The sequence below is a fragment of the Anolis sagrei genome, chromosome X (assembly GCF_037176765.1).
Source record: "Anolis sagrei isolate rAnoSag1 chromosome X, rAnoSag1.mat, whole genome shotgun sequence".
Lineage (NCBI taxonomy): Eukaryota > Metazoa > Chordata > Lepidosauria > Squamata > Dactyloidae > Anolis > Anolis sagrei.
This window is the reverse complement of record NC_090034.1, coordinates 62697198-62723204: the sequence shown is the minus strand read 5'-3', so window position 1 is coordinate 62723204 and position 26007 is coordinate 62697198. Positions and strand designations below refer to the sequence as shown.

Here is a 26007-nt window from a genome sequence, read left to right as displayed (position 1 = left end):
GCTGCGCTGACCTGGTTGCATCTCAATGAGCCTCTCTCTCTCTCTCTCTCTCTCTCTCTCTCCTGCCCCATGGTGTCCCTCCCTCCCTTTCTTACCTGGCTCAGGACTGGGGAGAATGAGAGGAAGAGGAAAGCCTCCACTGCAGGACGTTGGGCACCTGGAATGGGAGAGAACAAGCAGAGACCCTAGAACCAGCACCTTTCTCACACTTGGGAGTGTGGGTCTTACAAAGCCAGGCTCACCTGTTGGTTTGTTTGCCTGGTGGCTGCTGCTGCTCCTCCTCTTCCTTTGCAAAGCCTTCCTCCTGCTGCTGCTGTTCTTCCTCAGATGTGGCTTGGTCTCCCTGCAGCAGAGGCCACTCAGGGACCCTTTGTTGGGCAGCAGTGGAGGAGGAGGAGGAGGCCTCTGGCCACAGTCCAGTTGCTGCTGCTGCTCCTCCTAGGCTGCTCAACTTCCCAGGTAGAGCCCCGCGCTGGCCCAGGTCCCCTCCCAAGGTTCCACCCATGGCTTCCCAGGGCTGCCAGGCCAGGACAGAGACACCTTCTGTGCCCTGGGATGAGCACAAGGGCCCATTGTCTTCCTCCCTGCTGCAGCCAGGCCTTTGATGCCCCCGATGCCCCAAAAGGAAGGAGTGAAGAGGAGGGAAAGCGCCACCTTTGAGCCCAAGGCCCAGAGAAGGAAACAAGCCAGGAGAAGCAGCAGCAGTATCGGCCACCCTAACACTGCTTACACTCCCCAGATTGTGAAGTAAACACAATCATCATCAGTAACAGTAATATGATGGTGCAGCTGTCAGGTATTTCCTATGTCCAGGGAGGGAGGGAGGGGGTTAGGAAGGAAGGAAAGGGAGGGGAGGAGCCATTCAGCAGTGGAACTCTCTGCCTCGGAGTGTGGTGGAGGCTCCTTCTTTGGAAGCTTTTAAACAGAGGCTGGATGGCCATCTGTCGGGGGTGATTTGAATGCAATATTCCTGCTTCTTGGCAGGGGGTTGGACTGGATGGCCCATGAGGTCTCTTCCAACTCTTTGATTTTATGATTCTATGAAGGGAAGAGAGGAAGGGAAGAAGGATAAGTAGAGGAAGGAAGGAAGGAAGGAAGGAAGGAAGGAAGGAAGGAAGGAAGGAAGGGAGAAGAGGGAAGCGAGGAAGGAACAGAGGGAGGGTGAGTGGGAGGAAGTGGAAGGGGAGGAATGAAGGAATGGAGGAGAGGGAAGAGAGAGAGGAAGGAAGGAAGGAAGGAGAGGGAGAAAGGAAGAGAAGGAGAGAGGAACAAAGGGGAAGTGAGGAAAGAAAGAAGGGAGGGAGGAGGGAAGCATAGGGAGGCCTTTGACACCCAAAAGGAAGGAGGGAGAAAGAAGAAAGCAAGGAGCAGCAGCATTGGCCTCATCAATGCCTTCCTCCCTCCCACTTGCACAACCCTGGACCAAGGACTATGCTCCCCAGCATGTCGGGTGCTGAAACACCACCATCATAATTGTAACAATAATGGGAGTAATAGTAATAACATGATGGTGCAGCTGTCAGGCATTTCATGTGTCCAGGAAGGGAGGGAGGGAGGGGAAAGGAAGGGGAGAGAAGGGAAGAAATAATGAAGGGAAGAAGGAATGGAGAAGGAGAGGGAAGAGAGGAAGGAAGGAAGCGGAAGGAGAGAAGGGAGAGAGGGAAGAATGAAGGAGAGGCAAGGAAAGAAAGAAGGAAGGAGCAGGCCTTTGACACCCCAAAGGAAGGAAGGAAGGAAGGAAGGAAGGAAGGAAGGAAGGAAGGAAGGAAGGAAGGAAGGAAGGAAGGAAGGAAGGAAGCCAGAAGCAGCAGCAGCAACATTGTCCCTGGGCACCTCCCTCCCCCCCTCTTCTGGCTCCCATTTGCAGAACCCCGGACCAGGGAGGACTACACTTCCCAGCACCGACCCACCCGGGGTGATGAAACTCAACCATTATAAGCATAGCAACCATAACAGTATTTATTAACAACTATATATATACTTCTTGGGAGGAGAGCAATGTCCAGTCTCAATAAAATAGTAAAGAGGAAAGACATCAGACTGGCAACAAAGATCCGCCTAGTTAAAGCCATGGTATTCCCTGTAGTCACCTACGGATGTGAGAGCTGGACCTTAGGGAAGGCTGAGCGAAGGAAGATCGATGCTTTTGAGCTGTGGTGTTGGAGGAAAGTTCTGAGAGTGCCTTGGACTGCGAGAAGATCCAACCAGTCCATCCTTCAGGAAATAAAGCCCGGCTGCTCATTGGAGGGAAGGATACTAGAGACAGAGCTGAAGTACTTTGGCTACATCATGTGGAGACAGCAAAGCCTAGAGAAGACAATTATGCTGGGGAAAGTGGAAGGCAAAAGGAAGAGGGGCCGACCAAGGGCAAGATGGATGAATGGCATCCTTGAAGTGACTGGACTGACCTTGAAGGAGCTAGGGGTGGTGACGGCCGACAGGGAGCTCTGGCGTGGGCTGGTCCATGAGGTCACGAAGAGTCGGAGACGACTGAACGAATGAACAACAACATATATATACCCCGCCTTTCTCCCTCCCCATGGAATCCCAAAGCGGCTCACTGGACGAGTGTGGGATTGTTCAGCAACCTGTGAACATCCATGACGTTGGTTGGCCCTCTATCAGGAGGGGTCAGATTGTGTCCTGGAGCAGACGGGCGGTCAGGTGGCTGGGAGGGAGGGGGTTGGACTAGACAGCCCTTGGGGTTCAAGGGAAGGAAGGGCCCAAAGCAAATGATCAAGTGAGTGAATGAACCCTTTCCTCCCCTGCACACATATGCACCACAAACACATATTCCATCAAATTTTATTATTATTCTTGCCCAACCTGTGGTCAGGCATCCGTTCCAGATACATCATCATAATCGTCATCGTTATGTATAAAATGGCTTAAATTAAGGCATAATCCTGTAGTGTCTAAGAGAACAAGCAAGCGCCTGTCGCCCTGCAAGAGCGAGAAGGGGAGTCTCTCTCTCTCTCTTTGCCCCCCAAAACAGAAGAGGAGGACCCCAACAAACACTTTTCTAGAAAAAGAGATGGAGCTCTGGGCTCCTTGAAAGAAATAAGAAGAAAGAAAAAGACGGGGACAGAAGGAGACACACGAAAGAAAAAGGAAAGAAACCCTACACCCAACAGACCCCACGTAACCCCCGAAAATACAAAAGAGAGGGACCATTTCCACCCCAAGAGTTAAGACTTATCTAGGGAGGGACCTAGGTTCCTAGGCCTCTTCCTTCTGCTCTCTCTGTTTCTATGCTTTGAGAGGAGGCCAAACCAGAACTAATGGGTGAACGCAGACTCATTCCGAGAGGAGCACTCCCCACTGAAAAGACCCCCAGGTCCATTGAAATCACCAAGCGGGGCCCTTCTGCCGCTCTGCCTCGCTGATGACACTGGATTCGGGGGAACAGGGGCCTTCTCTATCTCAATGGCCACCTCCCAAGGTCCGTCTCCACTGGATACAAATTGAGGCAGCCTAACACCCTCCCTCTATATGTTGGTGTCAAGACAATTCAATGGAGAGGGAAACCCAAAGAATGAAGGAGGGATAGACAGGTGGGCTTCTCCTCCTCCTCTTCTTCTTCCATGTTGGGCCAGGGAGCAGTCTGAGTGAGTCTCTTCCACGCAGGCCCAAAGCTGGAGCAGCAGCGTAGCCGTGGACAAAGCGACAAATACTGTTTATCTCTGTGGGATCGGGGCCTCTTGCCAAAAAGTCAGGGCGGAGGGAGAGGAGGGGTGGTGCCCGCACTCCGCCACTGTTGAAATTGTACGGGACCCTCTTTGTGAAAGCACCATATTCAGGAGGGAGGAAATGAGGGAGGGAGGGAGGATGGGAAGAGGGATGGCTAGATGGGAGGGTAGGAGGGATGAAGAATTGAAGGAAGGAAGGGAAGGAGCAAGGATGGTAGGATGAGTAGAAGGGAGGGAGGGAGAGGAGATACTGCTGGCCAAGGCCTGGGGCCCCAAACCAGCCCTGGAGTCCCTGGCAGGACAGGGAGGGAGGGGTGGAGGGGGAGAAGCGGGGGAGGGGCTGGGCTAGTCGGAAAGGTGCTGCCTTCCTGGGGGCCACCCCTCGGTGGGGCTGGACTCTTCTATATGAGGGCTCCCTGGCCGGCTCCCCCCCTCTTCTTCCTCTTCCACCAAAGCAATAGGAGCTTCTGGACCCTCTTCTGCTGGCGGTGGTGCAGTGGAGGAGGCCGGCCCCTCATTGCTGCCTCCTTCTCCTTCGGGGCTAGGGGACCCTGCGGCTGCAGCTCCTGCCAGAGAAGCTGCTTGCTCTTCCTCTTCCTCCTCGTCGTCTTTTGGGGCAGCAGCAGGAAGAGTCTCCGAGGGGGGGTAGCCGGCAGGGGAGACGACCAAGGGAGGCGGAGGGAGGTCTTTCTGCAGAAGGAAGAGCTTCGTTAAGAGACAGAGAGGAGGGCCAGGAGGGAGGAGAGAAAGAAACCAGGGAATGAGGAAGGACAGACAGAATAAAGGAAGTAGCGAGGGAGAAGAAAAAGAAATGAGGGACAGAGGGAAGGAAGGAAGCATTGAGGGAGGGAGGGAAGAAAGAGGGTTCAACAGTGACAAATGCAAGATACTCCACTTTGGCAGAAAAAACAAAATGCAAAGATACAGAATGGGGGACAATGCCTGGCTCGAGAGCAGTACCTGTGAAAAAAATCTTGGAGTCCTCGTGGACAACAAGTTAAACATGAGCCAGCAATGTGGTGTGGCGGCAAAAAAAGCCAATGGGATCTTGGCTTGCATCAATAGGAGCATAGTGTCTAGATCTAAGGAAGTCATGCTACCCCTCTATTCCGCTTTGGTTAGACCACACCTGGAATATTGTGTCCAATTCTGGGCACCACAATTCAAGAGAGATATTGACAAGCTGGAATGTGTCCAGAAGAGGGCGACTCAAATGATAAAGGGTCTGGAGAACAAGCCCTATGAGGAGCAGCTTAAGGATCTGGGCATGTTTAGCCTGAAGAAGAGAAAGCTGAGAGGGGATATGATAGACATGTATAAATATGTGAGAGGAAGCCACAGGGAGGAGGGAGCAAGCTTGTTTTCTGCTTCCCTTGAGATTAGGACGCGAAACCACTTCATCAGGGCTGCAATTATTAGGACATGGAACCAATATAAGAAAAGAATGTATAATAAAACGCCAACATGGGTATCGCCACTGGAATCACGCCAAAGACGAGAAATAGGCTGTATTAAATGGCCAAAGAGAAGAGAATGGAGAAGTAAATTTAAAAGTCTTAGAGGAAATAAAAAAAATTATCCCAACATGACCTGGCTGCAATACAGGCAGATTCAAGAATATTTTGGTAATGACAAAAAAATAGGATTTGAGATAAAAAGAAATAAATGGGATGTAATTTGGGAGACAGGGAGGAAAAAAAATATCCAGAATATACAAAAAGTTGCTGGAATGGAACACAGAGGAGGAAGGAATAAAGGAATGTATGATAAAATGGGCAAGAAACGTGGGCAGATCGATAAGGCTAGAAGAATGGGAACTAATTTGGAAAAAGAAAATATTTACGAGCATACGACATGCAAGAAAATTGGACAAAGACATTTTTTAGATGGTATATGACCCCCTACAAATTAAGTAAATGCTATAAAAATTTGAAACCTAATTGTTGGAAATGCGGAATAGCAGAAGGAACATTCTACCACATGTGGTGGCATTGCAAAAAGGCAAAAAAAAAAAATACTGGAAAGAAATCCAAAAAAACCTACAAAAAATTCTGAATATTAAAATCCCTCTAAAACCCGAGTTATTTCTATTGGGCATAACAGATATGAAAATTGAGGAAAATACAGATAAATTGATATTCCTAACCACAACGGCAGCCAGGATGTGCTATGCCAAAAGGTGGAGAAAGGAAGAAATACCAACTATAGAAGAATGGAAAAAGAAAACATTAGATATTAAGAATATGGACAGTCTCAGTTATCTAATACAAAGAAATAAAGGAGTGGCAGAGAAATGTACAGATTGGACACTACTAAATGAATATTTAATGCAAGAGAAGTAAGAGGACAATAAATAAGAAGAAAATATGTATAATAAGAATAATAAGAATAATAAAAGTATAAACTTGTAAATCAACAATTATGTTCAATAGATTAGCCAAAAATAAAAAATGAAAAAATGATATAGACTCAAGAAAGTAAGAAGGAAGAAGAAAGAAAGAAAAGGAAGAAACCCTCCCCAAGGAACCCTGGAAGTCAACTTGAAGAAGAAGAGACACCCTGAGTGGTGAAAGACCACTTCTTGACTTTTCTTTTTTTTTTTTTAACTTTCTGTGCTTTTCCCCTCCCCTCTTTTTCCCATTGCCCTTTCCCCTTTTCTTTTCCCAAACTTTCATCTCTTGTTTTCTTTTTCTTTCTGATTTTTAATGATTATGCAATAGAAAAATTTCAATAAAGAATATATTTTTTAAAAAAGATATTAGGACGCGAAACAATGGCTTCAAACTACAAGAAAGGAGATTCCATCTGAACATGATGAAGAACTTCCTGACTGAGAGCTGTTCAGCAGTGGAACTCTCTGCCCCGGAGTGTGGTGGAGGCTCCTTCTTTGGAAGCTTTTAAACAGAGGCTGGATGGCTATCTGTCAGGGGTGATTTGAATGCAATATTCCTGCTTCTTGGCAGGGGGTTGGACTGGATGGCCCATGAGGTCTCTTCCAACTCTATGATTCTATGAGGGAACACAAGAAAGAATGGATAGAGGGAAGGAAAGAAAGAAAAAGCACAAGAAGGGAGGGAGGGAAGTGAGGAAGGAGGGAGAGAGAAAAGAGGAACAAAGGAAAGGAGAAAAGAAGCAGCACAAGAAATGAGAGGGAGAGACAACAGGAGAGAAAAAGAAGGGAAGAAAGGAGGAAGCTAAAGAGAGGACAAATGCAGGGAGAACCCTCACCCTGGGACCGTTCCCCTCCAGACCCAAAGCCAGAAGAGGACAGGGAGCAGAGATGCAGCCTTTCCCTCCCTGCCTGCCGTACTCAACCCTGGCTCCTCTTAGTCATGGCCCCTCTTCCTCCTCTTCCTCCCCCTCCCAAACCAAAGGGGGGGGGGGGTGGGTTGTTATTTACCGCAAAGCCGCTTCCAGTCCAGAACATGGCCAGCTCCCTGCGGATGAGGGCCACGGCAAAGCTGGTCAGGAGGGTGCAGGGCACCAGGTAGAGCAGCGCTGGTTGGCCCTTCTGCATCAGCGCCAGTGCCACAAATGTCACCAGGAGCCCGATCCCGTAGGCTGCAAAGGGAGAGGGAGGGAGTGAGGGAGAAAGTGGGGCAAAATTCATAGGGGAGCACCCAAGGGGAAAGGCAGGGAGGCAGGCAGGAGGAGGAGGAGGCCCTACCGATGGTGCAGGCGACAAAATACACGCGTGATGACTGGACCTGGATGTCAAACCTGTGGCAATAGGCCACCAGCAGACCTGGAGGAAAGAAGGAAAGAAAGGAGGAGGAAATGGTGGGCAAAGGAAGGGATCCTCTCCCACCCCCAGGCCAGCCAGCCAGCAAGGAAAGGGTTGAGATTCAACCACTATTCTGCTCAGCTGCATAGTCCTCATCAAGGACTCAAGAGAGGCGGAGCAGTAGGCTGGTGGGCAAAGCCCTCCCCCTATTGGCCTATGTGCCTGCCTATCTCTAGTCCCACTTCCTATTGGTTTGTTAGGGGGATACATCTGAGGGACATGCCCCTTTTTATTCAAATGTCGCTCGCCTCCTATCCTGATATTTCTCTGGGGCACACCCCTTTTATTCAAATGACTTTCTCTCCTCTCCTATCCCAACACTCCTCAGGGACATGCCCCCTTTTATGCAAACCACTCTCTTATCTTCTATCCCGCTACTTCTCAGGGACACATCCCCTTTTATGCAAATCCCCCTGTGCTCTCACCTGGGACCAGGATGTCCCCGAAGCCCAGGAGGGAGAAGGGCCGGTCGCAGAGGGCCAGCGGGGAGAAGTTCAGCCGCGGCACCTTCAGCACCATCGGGAGCTGCAGCAGAGGAGGAGGAGGAGGCAAAAAGGTCTCAGGATGTGTGCCATACAACTTGCAACAGCCGTGTCAAAGAGCCCTGAGACACTGGGCACCAATACATATGACTTTGGGACAGGCCTGGGCCAACTTCAGCCCTCCTTCCAGGCATTTTGGATTGCAGATCCCACAATTCAGCACTTGTCATACTCCAGAAACTTGGTTGTCTTTGTGGCTGCCGCAAATAGAACCAATTAGGAAAGGGCATATCAATGAAAAAGGAATGAAAAACGGTGCTACCTTTTCGTGGGTAAGGGAATCTGTGGGCCCGGCTGCCACCTCCACCATGATGCTCTCCCCGGTCTGCAAGAGAGAAAGGCAGGCTGAGTGCTTTGGGCGAGTATGGCAGGGCCTCAATGGCGTGGCCCCAGAGCCCACTCCCAACATACCTTGGTCAGGTAAGGCGTGATGAAGACAAAGAAGACGTCATACACAAAGAGGACCAGGAGCAGCAGCGTACAGCCCTGCAAAGGGGGGGAGGGGGGCAACAATGAATAAATGAACAGGCTGAAGCCCCAAAGGAGACCCCATGACCCCAAGGAACCCCCACCTTGAAGGTCGGCAGCCGGATTGTCTTCAGCATGTAAAGGCAGAAGGCAATGCCCAGCGCGTCCTGCAAGATCCAGGCCCACCTGCGTCGAGGGAGAGAGGAATAAGAATGGTAATAAGAAGGAGCCTGGCCCTTCTGGGGGGAGGATTGGGGCCTTGCAAGTAACAACAATAATAATAGCAGGAGGGGAGTCACGGAAGGCCCCTGCAGAAAGCTCTGGCCTTTCTGCGGGGAGAAAGGGGGCCTTGGAAATAGTAACAAGAGGTAAGGAGCCAAGGAAGTCCCGACAGAAAGCGCAGGCCCTTCTAGAAGGAGGAATAGGGCCTTGTAAATAACAACAACAGTTAGGGAACCAATGAAGGCCCTGGCAGAGAGCCCTAACTCCCTTTTGGGGAGTGGAATCAGGCCTTGCAAATCATAATAATAGTAGTAGTAGCAATAATATTAACAGGTGGAGAGCTGAGGGGGGCCCTTTGGTGGGGAGGAAGTAGGCCTTGCAAATAGTAATAATGATGGTAATAATATTAGGTGGGGAACAAAGGAAGCCACCTCTGAGGGGAGAATGGGGCCTTTCAAATAATATTTATATTAACATGGGGCATTGCAAATCATCATCATCATAACAATCAGACGACTCACTGGTCCTCGTTGCGGAAGACGGCCCAGACAAGACTGACGGCGATGCAGGAGGCGGCCAGGAGCAGCATGCGGATCTGGGGCCGTTTGTGGAAGTAGGGCAGGTTATTGTCGGGGACCCTGACAGATGGGGAGGCAGAGCAGGGATATCAACAACAACAACAACTACTAAAAGAACAACATGAAGCCTCCCTGGGGGCTGCCTACCTGCACTTGCCAATCGGGAAGCGCCGGACAAACGGGGAGAGGCAGCTGTAGAGGCCGATGGAGGCCGCCAGGCAGAAAATCCCAATGATAACATAGACTGGGAGGAGACAGGCCGTATGGAAAGAAGAGTCTTGTTATTATTATATTTTTATTATTATTACTATTTGCAAGCCACCCCCTCCCTGACCCACTGTTTGGGGCCCTTCTCTCAAGAGAAGATCTTGCCGTGAGCCCCTGCAGAGAGGCCTGCTGAGCCGCTACGAGACACACCGAGCTGGTCATAGAAGCAGTAGAGCAGGACCAGCATGGAGCAGCACATGACCACAAAGACGCAGATCATGATGGGCGTCACGTCCACTGTCTCGTCGTCCTGCTTCTCCGCCCCATCGTCACGCTTGTGCTTCAAGTAGCGCCTGCAAGAGAGACCTGTTTTTGCTTTGGATCACACGTGGAGGGAGATTCCACCTCACTTTCAGTCTCTGTGATCACTGGATTGTGTAAGTATTGGTTTGTTGTGGAAACAAGGATTGGGGATAAAGCTTCATTGGGGACTCATAACTTCATTCTGAGGGGAAGATTCCTCTCACTTCCTGTTGTCTCACACTTGTTCTTAACAAGGGTTTTTTTGGACGTTGGATGTTTGTAACTCGGGGACATCTGTGTGTGTGTGTGTATTATTATTATATTTTTATTATTATTACTATTTGGAAGCCCCTCCCCCCGACCCACTGTTTGGGGCCCTTCTCTCAAGAGACCCCATATATATAACTATAGTATAGATTTGGAAGGAACATCCAAAGGACATCCAGTCCAGCCCATTATTCTTAATTAGGAGTTTGTAGTTGGATGTCTGTAATGCTGGGATGGCCTGTGTGTGTGTGTGTGTGTGTATACACACACATTAATAAAAGTGACAGGGATGTCCGCTTACACAGGCAAGCTCCTGCGTCCACAAACAGCTCTAGCTCCCACCACTCAGGAGACACCAATGGCCCTCCCTCCAATGACATTGCAGGTTATAGTGAGCACCGTGAACATGTCCAAGAGCCCTGCCAATGTTTTCCACCAACGCCATACTGCCCACCACCCAAGTGAAGACAATTTCATCCTAGATTTCATGCGTTTCCTCCACCACAGGCATCCCAGTGTTCTTGACTCTCCATTGGTGTGGAATTTGCATGACTCCACCCACTGCCTCTCCTGTAACCCTTTCCTATTATTTTCTATGGCACGGAGCAAACAGAGGAATTTATCAGCAACTGAACATACTAGAGAGGCTTGGGGGAGAATTCACCATGATTTATAGGAGTTGTAGGTCCTGGGATTTATAGTTCACTTGCAATCTAAGAACTGCACTCTGAACACCAACGATAGATCTGGAACTCACTTGGCACACAGAACCCCCATAACCCAGAAAACATACTGGAAGTCTTTGGAGGGATTTATAGGAGTTGTAGTTCGCCTGCTCTATGAACCCAAACAATGATGGATCTAGATCAAACTTTGCACACATACCCAATATGACCCAATATGAATACTGGTGAGTTTTGAGGGGGATTGGCCTGAACATTTTAGTTTTAGGTACTGGGATGTATATTTCACCTACAATCAAAGAGCACTCTGAACTCCACCAATGATGGAATTGAACCAAACTTGGCACACCGACCTGATATGTCAGGAGCCCCCAGTGGCACAACGGGTTAACCCTTGTGCCAGCAGGACTGCTGACTGACAGGAGCGAGGTGATCTTCCGTCTGTCAGCTCCAGCTCCCCATGAGGGGACATGAGAGAGGCCTTCCACAGGATGGTAACACATCCGGGCAACGTCCCCTGGGCAACGTCCTTGTAGAGGGCCAATTCTCTCACACCAGAAGCAACATACAGTTTCTCAAGATGCTCCTGACACAAAAAAAACCTCTGATATGCCGAAATGTGATTACTGGAGGGGTTTGGGGGGAACTGACCTTCCTTTCGGGGAGTTGTAGTTCACCCACCGATGATGGATCTGGACCACACTTGGTACCCCCATGACTAACTGAACCTACTGGAGGTGTTTGACGGGACTGACTCAACATAGTGGGAGTTGTAGTTTACCCTGCAGCCAGAGAGCACACTAGAGCAGACTTGCCCAACATAACAAACTTTAAGTACTGATGGAGTTTCAGGGGGTTAACCTGGCGTGATGGGAGTTGTAGTTTGCCCACAACCATATGCATTTTGTACAATTAATGAATTGACTTTTTCAAATAACCCGTACAATGCTGGCTACCCAAACTAGTAAATAATAATAATGATATATAATAATGCCAGGGACCAAAATAGTGTGTATACACACACACACACTAGCTGTACCACCCGGCCACACGTTGCTGTGGCCCTTAGAGGATTTCCAGACATGAAACAATCTGGGTAGGGAACCTCTTCCACCCATGGTTTCCTGCTGGCTGGTAGAAGTCAGGCTTTTAAGCTGCAAAGCTATTCAAAGATCATCCAGGTGGATAATAATATAGAATAGAGATTACACATAAGACAGGAGTTTAAAATTTATGCTTCAAAAGAAGTCAGTGTCCTCCCTCCCAGGATCATGCTCATCCCCTTCCATTTGCTTTTGCATTCATTGCATTATTATTATTATTATTATTATTATTATTATTATTATGAATGACAAACTATTGCAATTATTATTGTGGCCTCACCTTGGTGTCTACTCTGCTGCTGCTGCTGCCCAGAAGAACAGCTGCTGCTTTGGAGCCACGCAAGAGAAGCAAGAGGCAGGCAAGGAGGGCGGGAGGGGCCCCAGTGGGACCCCCCGGCGGACCCCTGGAGCTCTCTCCAGCCGGCCTTTGTCCCGCGTCACTTTGTAAAGGGGAGGGGTGGGGATAGTGTGAGGGATTCACGGAGCATCTCTCCCTCCTTCTCTCAAGTGGCTGCTTGGTGGATTTTTTTCCCTTGCGCTGGAGGGGGCCGGAGCCAAAGAAGTCATTTTTGCCCATGCACTCTATTGTCTTTTAGCTTTGGGGGTTTTTAAAGTCTGCTGTGTTTTTTTGTGTTTTTATGAGTGATGGTCCCTTGTTGGTTTGATAGGTGTATTGTGTCCAAATTTCTTGTCAATTCGTCCAGTGGTTTTTGAGTTATGTGAGCCCCACAAATGAACATTTAGCAGTAAATAGGGGGGTGCGCCAGGGGTGCATCCTGGCCCCTATTCTGTTTAACCTATATCTGAACGACCTAGCCACCCATGTTTCACTACCAAATGGACATCCCCCTAAAATCTCATCCACCAATATTGTTATATGCAGATGATGCTGCCCTCATATCTTACACCAAGGTAGGACTCAAGCGAGTGCTGAGTGCATTCTACCAATACTGTGAGAAAAACCAGCTAAAGATAAACTATAGTAAAACCAAAATCACGGTCTTCTCAAAGAAGCGAGCCAGGCATAACTGGTACATAAGAAAGAACTTAATTGAACAAGTTTCCAGTTTTAAATATCTAGGGGTTACCTTTCAAGCCTTAGGTTCGTGAGAATGCCACCAAAAAATGGCAGTTCAAAATGCCCTATCCAGTAGTAAAACAATAATTTGCTTTTTTTACACCAAAGGTGGCCAGTATATACCAGCAGCAACGAAGGTCTTCCAAGCAAAGGTAACTGCCCAATTATTATACGCAATTCCGGTATGGATCACAGGCTTCACATCTAAAGTAGAACAAGTTCAATCAGGGTTTCTTAAAAAACTGTTTGCTGTCCCCAATTGTGTTCCATCTGCTGTTTTAAGACTGGAATCAGGAACAGCCTCACTCAAATCACTGGCTTGGAGAAGGGCCCTAGGATACTGGATGGAGAGGGTGCACAAAGGGCCTGAAGCGGGTTATACATATCTGATTCAAAAAGACCTCTTTAAATCCCACCGAATCAAAGCGCTAAATCAGAAAATCAGGCAGATGGGCCTCTCAGAGAACATATTGAGCGGTTTTGAGCAAAAAAGTTAATGCAGATCTTAGCGGAACGAATCAGTGACATAGACAAACAGGACTCAATGACTCTGGCGTGCTCCACATGCTCTCCATTGAGTTTAGGCCTAACGATCTTGACAGATTAGAGAGATGGGCCAAAATTAACAGAATGAAGTTCAACAGTAACAAATGCAAGATACTCCACTTTGGCAGGAAAAATGAAATGCAAAGATACAGAATGGGGGACAATGCCTGGCTCGAGAGCAGTCCGTGTGAAAAAGATCTTGGAGTCCTCGTGGACAACAAGTTAAACATGAGCCAACAATGTGATGTGGCAGCAAAAAAAGCCAATGGGATTTTGGCCTGCATCAATAGGAGCATAGTGTCTAGATCTTGGAAAATAATGCTACCCCTCTATTCTGCTTTGGTTAGACCACACCTGGAATATTGTGTCCAATTCTGGGCACCACAATTCAAGAGAGATATTGACAAGCTGGAATGTGCCCAGAGGAGAGCGACTAAAATGATAAAAGGTCTGGAGAACAAGCCCTATGAGGAGCAGCTTAAGGAGCTGGGCATGTTTAGCCTGAGGAAGAGAAGGCTGAGAGGGGATATGATAGCCATGTATAAATATGTGAGAGGAAGCCACAGGGAGGAGGGAGCAAGCTTGTTTTCTGCTTCCCCGGAGACTAGGACGCGGAACAATGGCTTCAAACTACAAGAGAGGAGATTCCATCTGAACATGAGGAAGAACTTCCTGACTGTGAGAGCCGTTCAGCAGTGGAACTCTCTGCCCCGGAATGTGGTGGAGGCTCCTTCTTTGGAAGCTTTTAAACAGAGGCTGGATGGCCATCTGTCAGGGGTGATTTGAATGCAATATTCCTGCTTCTTGGCAGGGGGTTGGACTGGATGACCCATGAGGTCTCTTCCAACTCTTTGATTCTATGATTCTATTTAATTCTTTGGGAGGCGCCAAATACTTAGAAAATACTTAGAAAATTTAAACATCCCAAAATTTCGCCTTGCTTTCAGTTGGGCCAGATTCAATGCCCTCAAATCAGCCATACTAGAGGGTAGATACAAAGGGACTGATTACGAACACAGAGTTTGCCCATGTGGGGAGAGTAAAATTGAAACTGTAATACATGTACTTTTTATTTGCACAATTTACAAGGATGATAGACTAAGGTTAATATCCCCTCTACTCACCAAGTGGCCAGGAAGATCCCTAAGTTGGTACTGCACTTATTTACTGTCTGATCTTGATAAAAGGGTAACGGAACAGGTGGCCAAATTTCTGTTTGCAGCGGCAAAAAGCCGCAAGTGCTTCATGAATAACCTGTAAAGGCTGAGTGTAACAAAGAGTACTCGGGAGACTTATTATTAATTTGCAATCAGTTCCTGTTTTAGATTATATAGACAGTCATTCATCCAATAGCGAATGGTGATACTTGTTTTTATTAATTATAAGCCAAATGTGATGTTATTAATTGTTAATTGTTGTATTTCATCATCCTACTTTCACTTGACTTAGCCGATGGTTTGTTGACCGAAATAAAGGCTACTGACTGACTGACTGACAAATGAACATTACATTTTATATATGAGAGATGGATATAGGAAAGGGGTGGCCATCACCGGACTCACTTCTTGACGTCCCTGCTGCCGGCCCAGTATCCACCCATGGCCACGGTGCCCACAGCCATCAGGAAGATGATCACCATGTTGTAGTCCAGGACGGGCTCATTGGGAGCGTACATGGCCACCTTTACCGAGTGCCCAAAGCTCTGGAGGGGGAAGAAAAGGCAGGGGGGTGGTTGGGCTGAGAAAGGGCTGAGGCCAAGAGCCTCCAACACACAAGCAAGCAAGCAAGCAGGAAGGCCACCTTACCCGGCCAATGTCCAGCATGTCAGCATAGCTCAACAAGGCCACTGGGATGTCAATCTCCTCATATTGGCTCGTGTTCCCGGCTGGAGGGACCTGTGCAAACAACCCCACGTCAGGATCATTTTAAATATTATGTATTTTTATTAAACATTTCCAAGTAGAAGTAGTAAGAAAACTCATACAAGCAGAGTGCGGGGTGAGGGTGAAAAGAGATGGCAAAGAGACCTACCAGCTTCTCCCGGCTGACAATGAGCAGCCCGCGAGCCCCGTTGACTTGGGCCAGGCGCACTTTCTCATAGAAGGTGCAGTTGCCCCTCAGCACCATGGGTACCGCGTTGCCAAAGCCCCCCTTTGGGACGTCCGAGGGCGCACACAACACCGAGAGGGTCTGGTCCTGTAGCTGCAGCAGGGACTGCATTGGAGGGAGGGAGAGGCACAGAGAGGGGCGGTCAGCGAGGGAGATGGAAGGAGAGAGGACTCCCCAGCACCAGGGTCCCTCCAAAGGTCATCTGCACCATCCCTCAAAGGAAGGGCTTGCTGTCCTTCCAAAGCAGCCCGTAGAACCCATAGAGGGGAAAGAAGACTCCTTAAAGGTCATCCCCAAAGGATGGGCCTGCTCTCCTTCCAAGGGAGACCATAGGATCCAATAGAAAGAGGGAAAGGGGGCTCCCTAAGAATCATCTGGAACATCCCTCAAAGGAAGGGCCTGCTCTCCTTCCAAGGAAGCCCATAGAACACAATAGAAAGGAGAATGGGGGCCCTTTAAAGGTAATCTACCCAAGAAGAGTCCTACTCACGGCTTTGCCCAGGTCATGCGGGAGGTGGGCCCACTGGGAGTTGAAGAGGATGCAATAGTCCTTCCCTTTGGGACCACCCTTCTCTGAGAAGACACGCACCATCCCAAACTCAGCAGACACCTGCACAATGAATCATAGAAGGATGTATTATTATTTTTATTATTATATTATAGTATGCGCACCATCCCAAACTCAGCAGAATCCTGCACAAGGACGCATAAAATAACATTGTTACTATGCACAGCATCCCAAACTCAGCAGAAACCTGCACAAGGAATCATAGAATAATGTATTATTATTATTATTATTATTATTATTATTATTATTATTGTAATGCACACCATCCCAAACTCCATGTTTTGATGGATTTAAACAGTGAATATTTAAAATACGGTTTGTGTTTAATGTTTGCATATTTGTATATTTTAAATTGTAGGCGGATGCTTTTATGTGAAGCTGCTTTGAGTCTCCTCTGGGAGAGATAAAGCGGAGTATAAATAAATATAATAACATACAATAATATATTATAATATTATAAAAATAATAATTTAAATTGTATGCTGATGCTTTTATGTCAAGCTGTTTTGAGTCTCCTTCAGGAGGGGGAGCAAGGGTGTTGGCAAGGGCCAACAAACCAAACAACTAGTGAAGCAGAAATTAAGACCTTGATATTGGATTGCGGCATGGAGGGGGGGAGGTGTTCCACTAGCCGAGGGGCCCCCATAGAGGTCGTGGTGGGGAGGGGGAGATGCGGAAAAAGGAGACCTCAAATTTGGCCTAATTCGGACTGCTTATCTACATTAACAATCCCCAACCGGTCTCCTAAGGTAAATTGGTGTAACCAGGTGAGCAGGCCCTCTGGATTGAAGGTGGTGCTGTTGAACGCCAGATCTGTCAACGGAAAAGCGACCTGGATCCAGGACCTAATCCTGGATGAGCAGGCAGATCTGGCGTGCATTACGGAGACCTGGTTGGATGAAGCTGGAGGCGTAAATCTTACCCAGCTCTGTCCTCCAGGCTTCTCCGTACAGCACCAACCGAGATCGGGAGGACGGGGAGGCGGGGTCGCAGTGGTCTATAGAGATTCCATCCATCTGACCAGGAGTCCCATCCCGCAGACCACAAATTTTGAATGCGTCCACCTGAGGGGGGGTGACCGGGACAGAATAGGGATTCTGCTAGTGTACCGTCCACCTCGCTGCACTACAGTCTCCCTACCTGAGCTAGCGGGGGTGGTCTCGAGCCTGGCGTTGGAGTCTCAACGGCTTCTTGTGCTGGGGGACTTCAACATCCATGCCGAGGCGACCCTCACAGGAGTGGCTCAGGACTTCATGTCCGCCATGGCAACCATGGGGCTGCCCCAACGAATAACTGGCCCCACCCACTGTGCTGGACATACATTGGACTTGGTTTTCTGCCAGGGATGGGAGCAGTTTGGCGGTGTGGAGGAGTTGTCCATCTCTCCGTTGCCATGGACCGACCACTTCCTGATCAGATTTAGGCTCACTGCGCCCCCTAACCTCCGCAAAGGTGGAGGACCCATTAAGATGGTCCGCCCCAGGAGGCTTATGGATCCGAATGGATTCCTGACGGCTCTTGGGGATTTTCCCGCCACCTCGGTAGGTGACCATGTCGAGGCCTTGGTCGCTCTCTGGAATGGGGAGATGACCAGGGCAATTGACATGATCGCTCCGGAACGTCCCCTCTCAAGTAACCGAGCTAAACCAGCTCCTTGGTTTACTGAGGAGCTGGCAGCGATGAAGCGAAGGAAGAGGGAACTAGAGAGCGTGTGGCACTCGGACCCAAGCGAGCCAAATCGAGCACGGTTTGTGTCCTTTCTAAGGGCATATGCCGCGGCAATAAAAGCCGCAAAGAAAACTTTCTTTGCGGCCACTATTGCGTCTGCAAAAAACCGTCCGGCGGAGTTGTTTCGGATTGTCAGAGGTCTTTTAACTCCCGCCACTTCAGGCGGGAGCCCTGACAATTCGGCCACGCGCTGTGAAGCATTTGCTCGGTTCTTTGCAGACAAAGTCGCTTTGATCCGTTCTGGGCTGGACACCATGTTAAATGCAGTCTCTGTGGATGTGACACGAACACCTGCTTGTCCTATTTTGATGGATTCTTTTCAGTTTGTGAAGCCCGAGGATGTGGACAAGATACTTGGAGGAATGAGGCCCACCATGTCCATCCTAGACCCCTGCCCATCCTGGCTTCTGAAGGAGGCCAGAGGGGGATTGGCTGAGTGGGTAACGGTGGTGGTTAATGCCTCCCTTCGGGAAGGCAAGATTCCAGCGAGCTTAAAACAAGCTATTATAAAACCGCTGTTGAAGAAACCATCACTAGACCCCACAACTTTCGGCCTGTTTCCAATCTTCCCTTCTTGGGCAAAGTCATGGAAAGCGTGGTGGCTTCACAACTCCAGGTATTCTTGAGAGACACGGATTATCTGGATCCGGCACAGTCTGGTTTCAGACCGGGACATGGTACCGAGACGGTCTTGGTCGCCTTAGTGGATGATCTGCGCCGGGAGCTAGACAGGGGGAGTGTGTCCCTGTTGGTGCTCCTGGACCTCTCAGCGGCCTTCGATACCGTCGACCACGGTATCCTTCTGGGGCGTCTTGCGGAAATGGGTCTTGGGGGCACTGCTTTGCAGTGGCTCCAGTCATTTCTGGAGGGCCGTACCCAGGTGTTATTGGGGGACTCCTGTTCAACACCACAGCCTTTGACCTGTGGGGTTCCACAGGGCTCTATATTGTCCCCCATGCTGTTTAATATCTACATGAAGCCGCTGGGTGAGATCATCCGGAGTTTCGGGGTGCGGTGTCATCTGTACACAGATGATGTCCAACTCTGTCACTCCTTTCCACCTGCTACTAAGGAGGCTGTCGAAGTCCTGAACCGGTGCCTGGCCGCTGTAATGGTCTGGATGAGGGCGAACAAACTGAAATTAAATCCAGACAAGACAGAGGTACTCCTGGTCAGTCGCAAGGCCGAGCAGGGTATAGGGTTACAGCCTGTGCTGGATGGGGTCGCACCCCCCCTTGAAGGCGCAGGTTCGCAGCTTGGGTGTGATCCTGGATTCATCGTTGAGCCTGGATCCCCAGGTTTCAGCGGTGACCAGGGGAGCATTTGCACAGCTTAGGCTCGTGCGCCAGCTGCGCCCGTACCTTGGGAAGTCTGACTTGGCCACGGTGGTACACGCTCTGGTCACATCCCGCCTTGACTACTGCAACGCTCTCTACGTGGGGCTGCCCTTGAAGACGGCCCGGAAGCTTCAGCTAGTCCAGCGCGCGGCAGCCATGTTGTTAACAGGAGCAGGACGCAGGGAGCATACAACGCCCTTGTTGTTCCAGCTCCACTGGCTGCCGATTTGCTACCGGGCCCAATTTAAGGTGCTGGTGCTATCCTACAAAGCCCTAAACGGTTCCGGCCCAAAGTACCTTGCGGACCGCATCTCAGCCTATGAGCCCACGAGGACCTTGAGATCATCTGGGGAGGCCCTTCTCTCGATCCCGCCTGCCTCACAGGCACGTCTGGCGGGGACGAGAGAGAGGGCCTTCTCGGTGGTGGCCCCCCGGCTGTGGAACTCCCTCCCTGCTGACATCAGACAGGCGCCCTCCCTTATGGCCTTCCGTAAGGGCCTGAAGACATGGCTTTTCGAGATGGCATTCAACTGAGTGCTATGTTACTGGAAATGACAACTGGAATGGATTACGACTACGAGATTGATTATGATTCCACGATAAGACGGAGCGGATTATTTTAGTATAATTAGATGTTGTGTATTAGTGATATGTTAGTTTTGTTGTCTTGGCTCATTGTAAATTGTCTTTTATGTGCTGTACACCGCCGCGAGTCGCCCTAGGGCTGAGAGCGGCGGTTAATAAATGCAGGAAATAAATAAATAAATAATATAAAGTGGGGTATATGTAAATATAATAATCATAATTGTACACTGGTATTTTAAATTGTTTGCTGATGCTTTGATGTTCAGCAGCTTTGAGTCTCCTTAGAATCATAGTGTTGGAAGAGACCTATCCCCTCCACTTCAGGAGAGATATTATTATTATTATTAAACTTTATTTGTACCCTGCTAGCATCTCCCGAAGGACTCGATGCGGCTTACACAGGCCAAGGCCTCAACACAACAACAGCATAACAACAACAATACAATTCAAAGCAAATCAAAAACACAAAGCAATAACAACAAAACATTACACCATAACACAGTAAAAACCAGGGCTGGGCCAAGTGATGGGCACAGATTTAAAAAATGCTAGGTGTGACAGGTGGTATGTTGGATTTCTGGGCAAGTGCAATGTGCAGAGAATCTTAAACTCTAATAAAGTGCTTCTGGGGCATAGTGCTGGGGTTTTCCTATTCCGGAAAGGCACATTGGAATAGCCAGGTCTTCAAGCTCTTCCTAAAGGCTGCCAACGTGAGTGCTAATCTAGTGTCTTTGGGGAGAGTGTTCCAAAGTCGGGGGGCAACCACAGAAAAGGCCCTGTCCCTCGTCCCCACCAAACGCGCCTGCGACGCAGGTGGGAGCGCGAGCAGGGCCTCTCCGGATGAACGAAGGGAGCGCATGGGTTCATACACGGAGATGAGGTCACGCAGGTACGCAGGTCCCAAACCGTTTAGGGCTTTGTAGGTAAGCACCTGCACCTTGAATTGGGATCGGAAGGTGAACGGCAGCCAGTGGAGCTCCTTAAACAGGAGGGTTGACCTCTCTCTCTAAGGAGCACCAGTTAACATCCTGGCCGCTGCCCGTTGGACCAGTTGGAATTTCCGAGCCGTTTTCAAGGGCAGCCCCACGTAGAGCGCATTACAGTAATTCAATCTAGAGGTGACCAAGGCATGGACCACCCCGGCCAGATAAATAAATATAATAACAACAGCAATAATAGATAGCTGCTTAGAGTCTCCTTCGGTAGAGATAATGCAGGGTATACATAAATATAATAATAAAAATATGTATTATAAAAATAGAATAGAATACTAGTTAGCCACTTTGAGTCTCCTTCGGGAGAGAGAAGGCATGGGATACATAGATATAATAATTTTAACATTCCAGATTTCTTCCCATTGTTTTGTTAAGATATTGTGACCTATGTCTCTTGCCCATAGTACTTGAAAGTTTTTAATTTGTTCTTCCTCAGTCGACCATAGTAACAATTGCTTATATAGAATTTTAATTCGGTTTTTTTTTCATTATAGTTTCCCAGGTGTCTTGGCAGAAACCAATCTTTTCGTCCTCTTTAAAGCCCTGATGTATTTGAAAGTATTTTAGCCATGTAAAATTAAAATCAAATATACGATAGCCAGTGACCTCCGGGAAAACTGGTATAAAATGTTTTTCCGTTGGTACTACACCCCAGTAAAACTGACCAAATTTAACAAAAACATCTCAAACAAATGCTGGAAATGTGGGAAGGCGATAGGGACCTTTTTCCACCAATGGTGGACATACAAACGTATAAGACCCTATTGGAAAGAGATACACCAAGCAACTCAGAAGATATTAAAAGAAAACTTCCCAATGACACCTGAGACGTACTTACTAGGCATAAACAATGAAATGAAATTGAATGAAAAACAAGAGAAGATGCTCTTTTTATTGAGCACTGCGGCCAGAGTGCTACTCGCCAAGAGATGGAAGCAAAAAGAAACTCCAACTAGAGAAGACTGGATTTTAAAAGTCTTTGATATAATTCAAATGGACTGTTTATCCCAAAGAAAAAACGGAACACAAAAAAACCAGACTAGTCTGGTTTTTAAATTTTTATCAGAACACAGGAAATACCAGTGCTGATAGACTTGCTTGCATCTGAATCAAAGATGGAAAGATATGTCGGCAGAAACAAAGAGGAATCATAAGGGATCAAACACCTAATACTCTTGGAAGACCTTGGGAAGTCACAACACAGACACTTTTGGGTTTTGTTTTTTGTGTGGTTTTTTTTTTCTTTCTCTTTTTTTGTTTTTCTCTATGCTCTTTTTGGGGGGGGGGGATTTTTGAGATTATGGGACTATGGGATTTTTCCTCACTGATCTCTGTTATATCTATATATATAAAAATGCTCTGTGCGTAATGAGTACCGTAAAAATAAAAGAACCAATGAATGAAATCACACCAAATTTGGCAACAAAACGTCTCACAACACAAGGAGTGACCATCACTCAAAAAATTATGATTTTGTCATTTGGGAGTTGTAGTTGCAGGGATTTATAGTTCACCTACAATCAAACAACATTCTTAACTCCATCAGCGATGGAATTGAACCAAACTTGGCACACAGGACTCCCTTGACCAACAGAAAACACTAGAAGGGTTTGGTGGGCATTGACCTTGAGTTTTGGAGTTGTAGTTCACCTACATCTAGAGAGCACTTTGGATTCAAACAGTGATGGATCTGGACCAAACTTAGCACGAATACTCAATATGCCCAAATATAAACACAGATGGAGTTTGGGGGAAATAGACCTTGACATTTGGGAGTTGTAGTTACTGGGATTTATAGTTCACCTACAATCAAGGAGCATTCTGAAGCCCAACAACAATGGAATTGGGCCAAACATCCCACACAGATATATATATTTGCAAAATTCAATAAAAATTATGTTAAAAATACATAGATATGATAATGATAATAATTCAATGCCACCCTGCTCATGTCACTCCAGCAGGGGAGGCACCACCCGACCCCTCCCGACAGATGGCTACCCAGCCCTAGAGATGACTGCGAGAGAGAAAGGATGCGCTAGATCGGGCCTGAGCCAACTTAGGCCCTCCCTCCGGGAGGCTGTTAGGAATTGTGGGACTATGATATGTTGCATATTCCAGAGTAGGCAAACCAGACACTCTCCACATCATCACTGACAAAGAAACAGCAAGAAATACTGTTTACTCACAAGCAGAAAGGAATTACATATATTAGAAACCAACACTTTCTCATTACTTTATTTTCCAGATCACCAGACTGGGCCACAGCAACGCCTGGCAGGGGACCGATAGTATACATATATATACTATCGGACATTTAATCAACTACCAAACTCACACATTTTGTATTTTCTCTGTTTGTTTGCTTTGTTCTGTTAGAAATGTAATATAATTGACTGGCTGCCCTGACACGAGAAATATATATGTTATATATAATTGACTGGCTGCCGACTTGCTACTGGGCTCAATTCAAAGTGCTGGTGTTGACTTTTAAAGCCCTAAACGGTTCCGGCCCAAGCTACCTTTCTGACCGCATCTCGGCCTATGAACCCACCAGGACTTTGAGATCGTCCGAGGAGGCCCTGCTCTCGATCCCGCCAGCTTCACAAGCACGGCTGGCGGGGATGAGAGACAGGGCCTTCTCGGTGGTGGCCCCCCGGCTGTGGAACGCCCTTCCCACAGATATTAGATTAGCACCATCTCTAATGGTCTTCCGCAAAAAAGTAAAGACCTGGTTATTTGTGCAGGCGTTCGAATAATTAGTGCAAGACTGGTAATGACCTAGGAATGGAACAATGGATGACGAATCTGGATCATGTTTTTAGTGACGAGACGCTAGTGAATGGTTATCATAGTAATTGTGTATTAATTGTGTATTAGATTAGGTTATTAACTGTTTTATATTGGTGTTTGAATTCTGCTGTGTTCTGTGTCTTGTGGACCGCTGTGAGTCGCCTTCGGGCTGAGAACAGCGGTATAGAAGCTAAGTAAATAAATAAATAAATAAATATGCAAAATTCAATAAAAATTATGTTACAAAAATATATAGATATGATAATGATAATAATTCAATGCCACCCTAGTATGTCACTCCAGCAGGGGAGGCACCACCCGACCCCTCCCGACAGATGGCTACCCAGCCCGGCCCGTAGCCAGAATTTTTTTCAGGGGGGGTTCGGGGGGGGGCTGAGTTTCATTGCTTCTTTAAGGGTCCCTTTCAAATCTATGATACTATATCTGTAGGTGTGTGAATCATATCTATCTATCTAAATATATATCTTTGACTGGATGGCTCTTTGTCAGGAGGGCTTTGATTACGTTTTCTTGCCCTGATGAAGGGAGTTGGATTGGATGGTCTTAAGTATTTTCTGTTGGTCATGGGGGTTCTGTGTGGGAGGTTTGCCCCGATTCTGTCATTCATGGGGTTCAGAACACTCTTTGATTGTAAGTGAACTGTGAATCCCAGTGACTACAACTCTCAAATGTCAAGGTCTGTTTCCCCCAAACTCCATCTGTCTTCATATTTGGGTGTATTAAGCGCTTGTGCCAAGTTTGGTCCAGATCCATCATTGTTTGAGTCCACAGTGCTCTCTGGACAGGCCCGTAGCCAGGATCTCGTTTCGGGGGGGGGGGGGGCTGAATTTTTTTCAGGGGGAGTTTCAGGGGGGGGCTGAGTTTCGGGGGGGGGGCTGAGTCTGAGTGAAAGAGGGTCTAGCCTAGCAAACCTTTTGTATCATTACCCCAATACCCCCGTGCATATGGGATTATATTGAGTATGGTGATCAGATCAAGATATGAATAAACATAACAGTTTAAGTAATGCACCAGTAAGGCCTTTTCGCGGACCATCATGAGAATTTTAAGGAGCTGGGCATGTTTAGCCTGAAGAAGAGAAGGCTGAGAGGAGATATGATAGCCATGTGTGAGAGGAAGCCACAGGAAGGAGGGAGCAAGCTTGTTTTCTGCTTCCCTGGAGACTAGGACGCGGAACAATGGCTTCAAACTACAAGAGAGGAGATTCCATCTGAACATGAGGAAGAACTTCCTGACTGTGAGAGCCGTTCAGCAGTGGAACTCTCTGCCCCAGAATGTGGTGGAGGCTCCTTCTTTGGAAGCTTTTAAACAGAGGCTGGGTGGCCATCTGTCAGGGGTGATTTGAATGCAATATTCCTGCTTCTTGGCAGAATGGGGTTGGACTGGATGGCCCATGACAGGCCCGTAGCCAGGATTTCGTTTCGGGGGGGGGGGGGCTGAATTTTTTTCAGGGGGGGCTGAGTTTCGGGTGGGGGGGCTGAGTTTCGGGGGGGAGGGCTGAGTCTGAGTGAAAGTCTAACCTGAGTCTAACCTAGCAAACCTTTTGTATCATTACCCCAATACCCCCATGCATATGGGATATATTGAGTAAGGTGATCAGATCATGATATGAATAAACATAACAGTTTAAATAATGCACCAGTAAGGCCTTTTCGCGAACCACCATGAGAATTTCGGGGGGGGGGGGGGGGGCTTTTTTTTTTTGTCGTGTCAGGAGCAAGTCGCTTCTGGTGTGAGAGAATTGGCCGTCTGCAAGGACGTTGCCCAGGGGACGCCTGGATGATTTGATGTTTTTATCATCCTTGTGGGAGGCTTCTCTCAAGTCCCCGCATGAGGAGCTGGAGCTGATAGAGGGAGCTCATCCGCCTCTCCCCGGATTCGAACCTGCGACCTGTCGGTCTTCAGTCCTGCCGGCACAGGGGTTTAACCCACTGCGCCACCGGGGGCTCGGGGGGCTTCAGCCCCCCCCCCCCCCGGCTACATGCCTGTACCCAGCCCTAGAGATGACTGCGAGAGAGAAAGGATGCGCTAGATCGGGCCTGGGCCAACTTAGGCTGTTAGGAATTGTGGGAGTTGGAGTGCAAAACCCCAAGTTGGCTCCTGCCTGCGCTAGATGCTTATACCACAATTGCCGAGGACCCCAAGGAGAGCCATTCAAGGCGACGCTCTTCACGTCCCTCCCAGCAGGAGGAGAGCTTTCCCATCAGATGCCCAGGCTTTTATGTGAAGCTCACCTGGGCGAGGAACAGCAGCAGGAGGAAGAGCCTCGGTCCCGAGCAGTAGCCCCCAACCGCCGCCATGACCGCCTCTGGTCCTGACTGGGGGCTACTTCCGGCCCAGACGGGAAGGCAGCCCTCCGTTACCCGGCAACGCCTCACTTCTCAAGGGAGTTCCGGTCCCA

At 48.3% G+C, this 26007-nt stretch overlaps 1 protein-coding gene across 1 annotated transcript; it reads right to left on the bottom strand.

The window, feature by feature from the left end:
* Positions 1-2789: 2789 nt before the first annotated feature.
* Positions 2790-25996, bottom strand: SPPL2B (signal peptide peptidase like 2B). The gene is made up of 15 exons (XM_060784714.2): positions 25841-25996; positions 16070-16189; positions 15502-15684; positions 15276-15365; positions 15033-15172; positions 9701-9843; positions 9431-9527; positions 9227-9343; positions 8588-8669; positions 8427-8501; positions 8278-8340; positions 7899-7998; positions 7357-7434; positions 7090-7250; positions 2790-4379 (listed from the first exon to the last, which is right to left on the bottom strand). Exons 1-15 carry the CDS (start codon positions 25904-25906, stop codon positions 4035-4037), a joined length of 1860 nt encoding a protein of 619 aa, XP_060640697.2. The 5' UTR covers positions 25907-25996; the 3' UTR covers positions 2790-4034.
* Between the last annotated feature and the right edge of the window lie 11 nt (positions 25997-26007).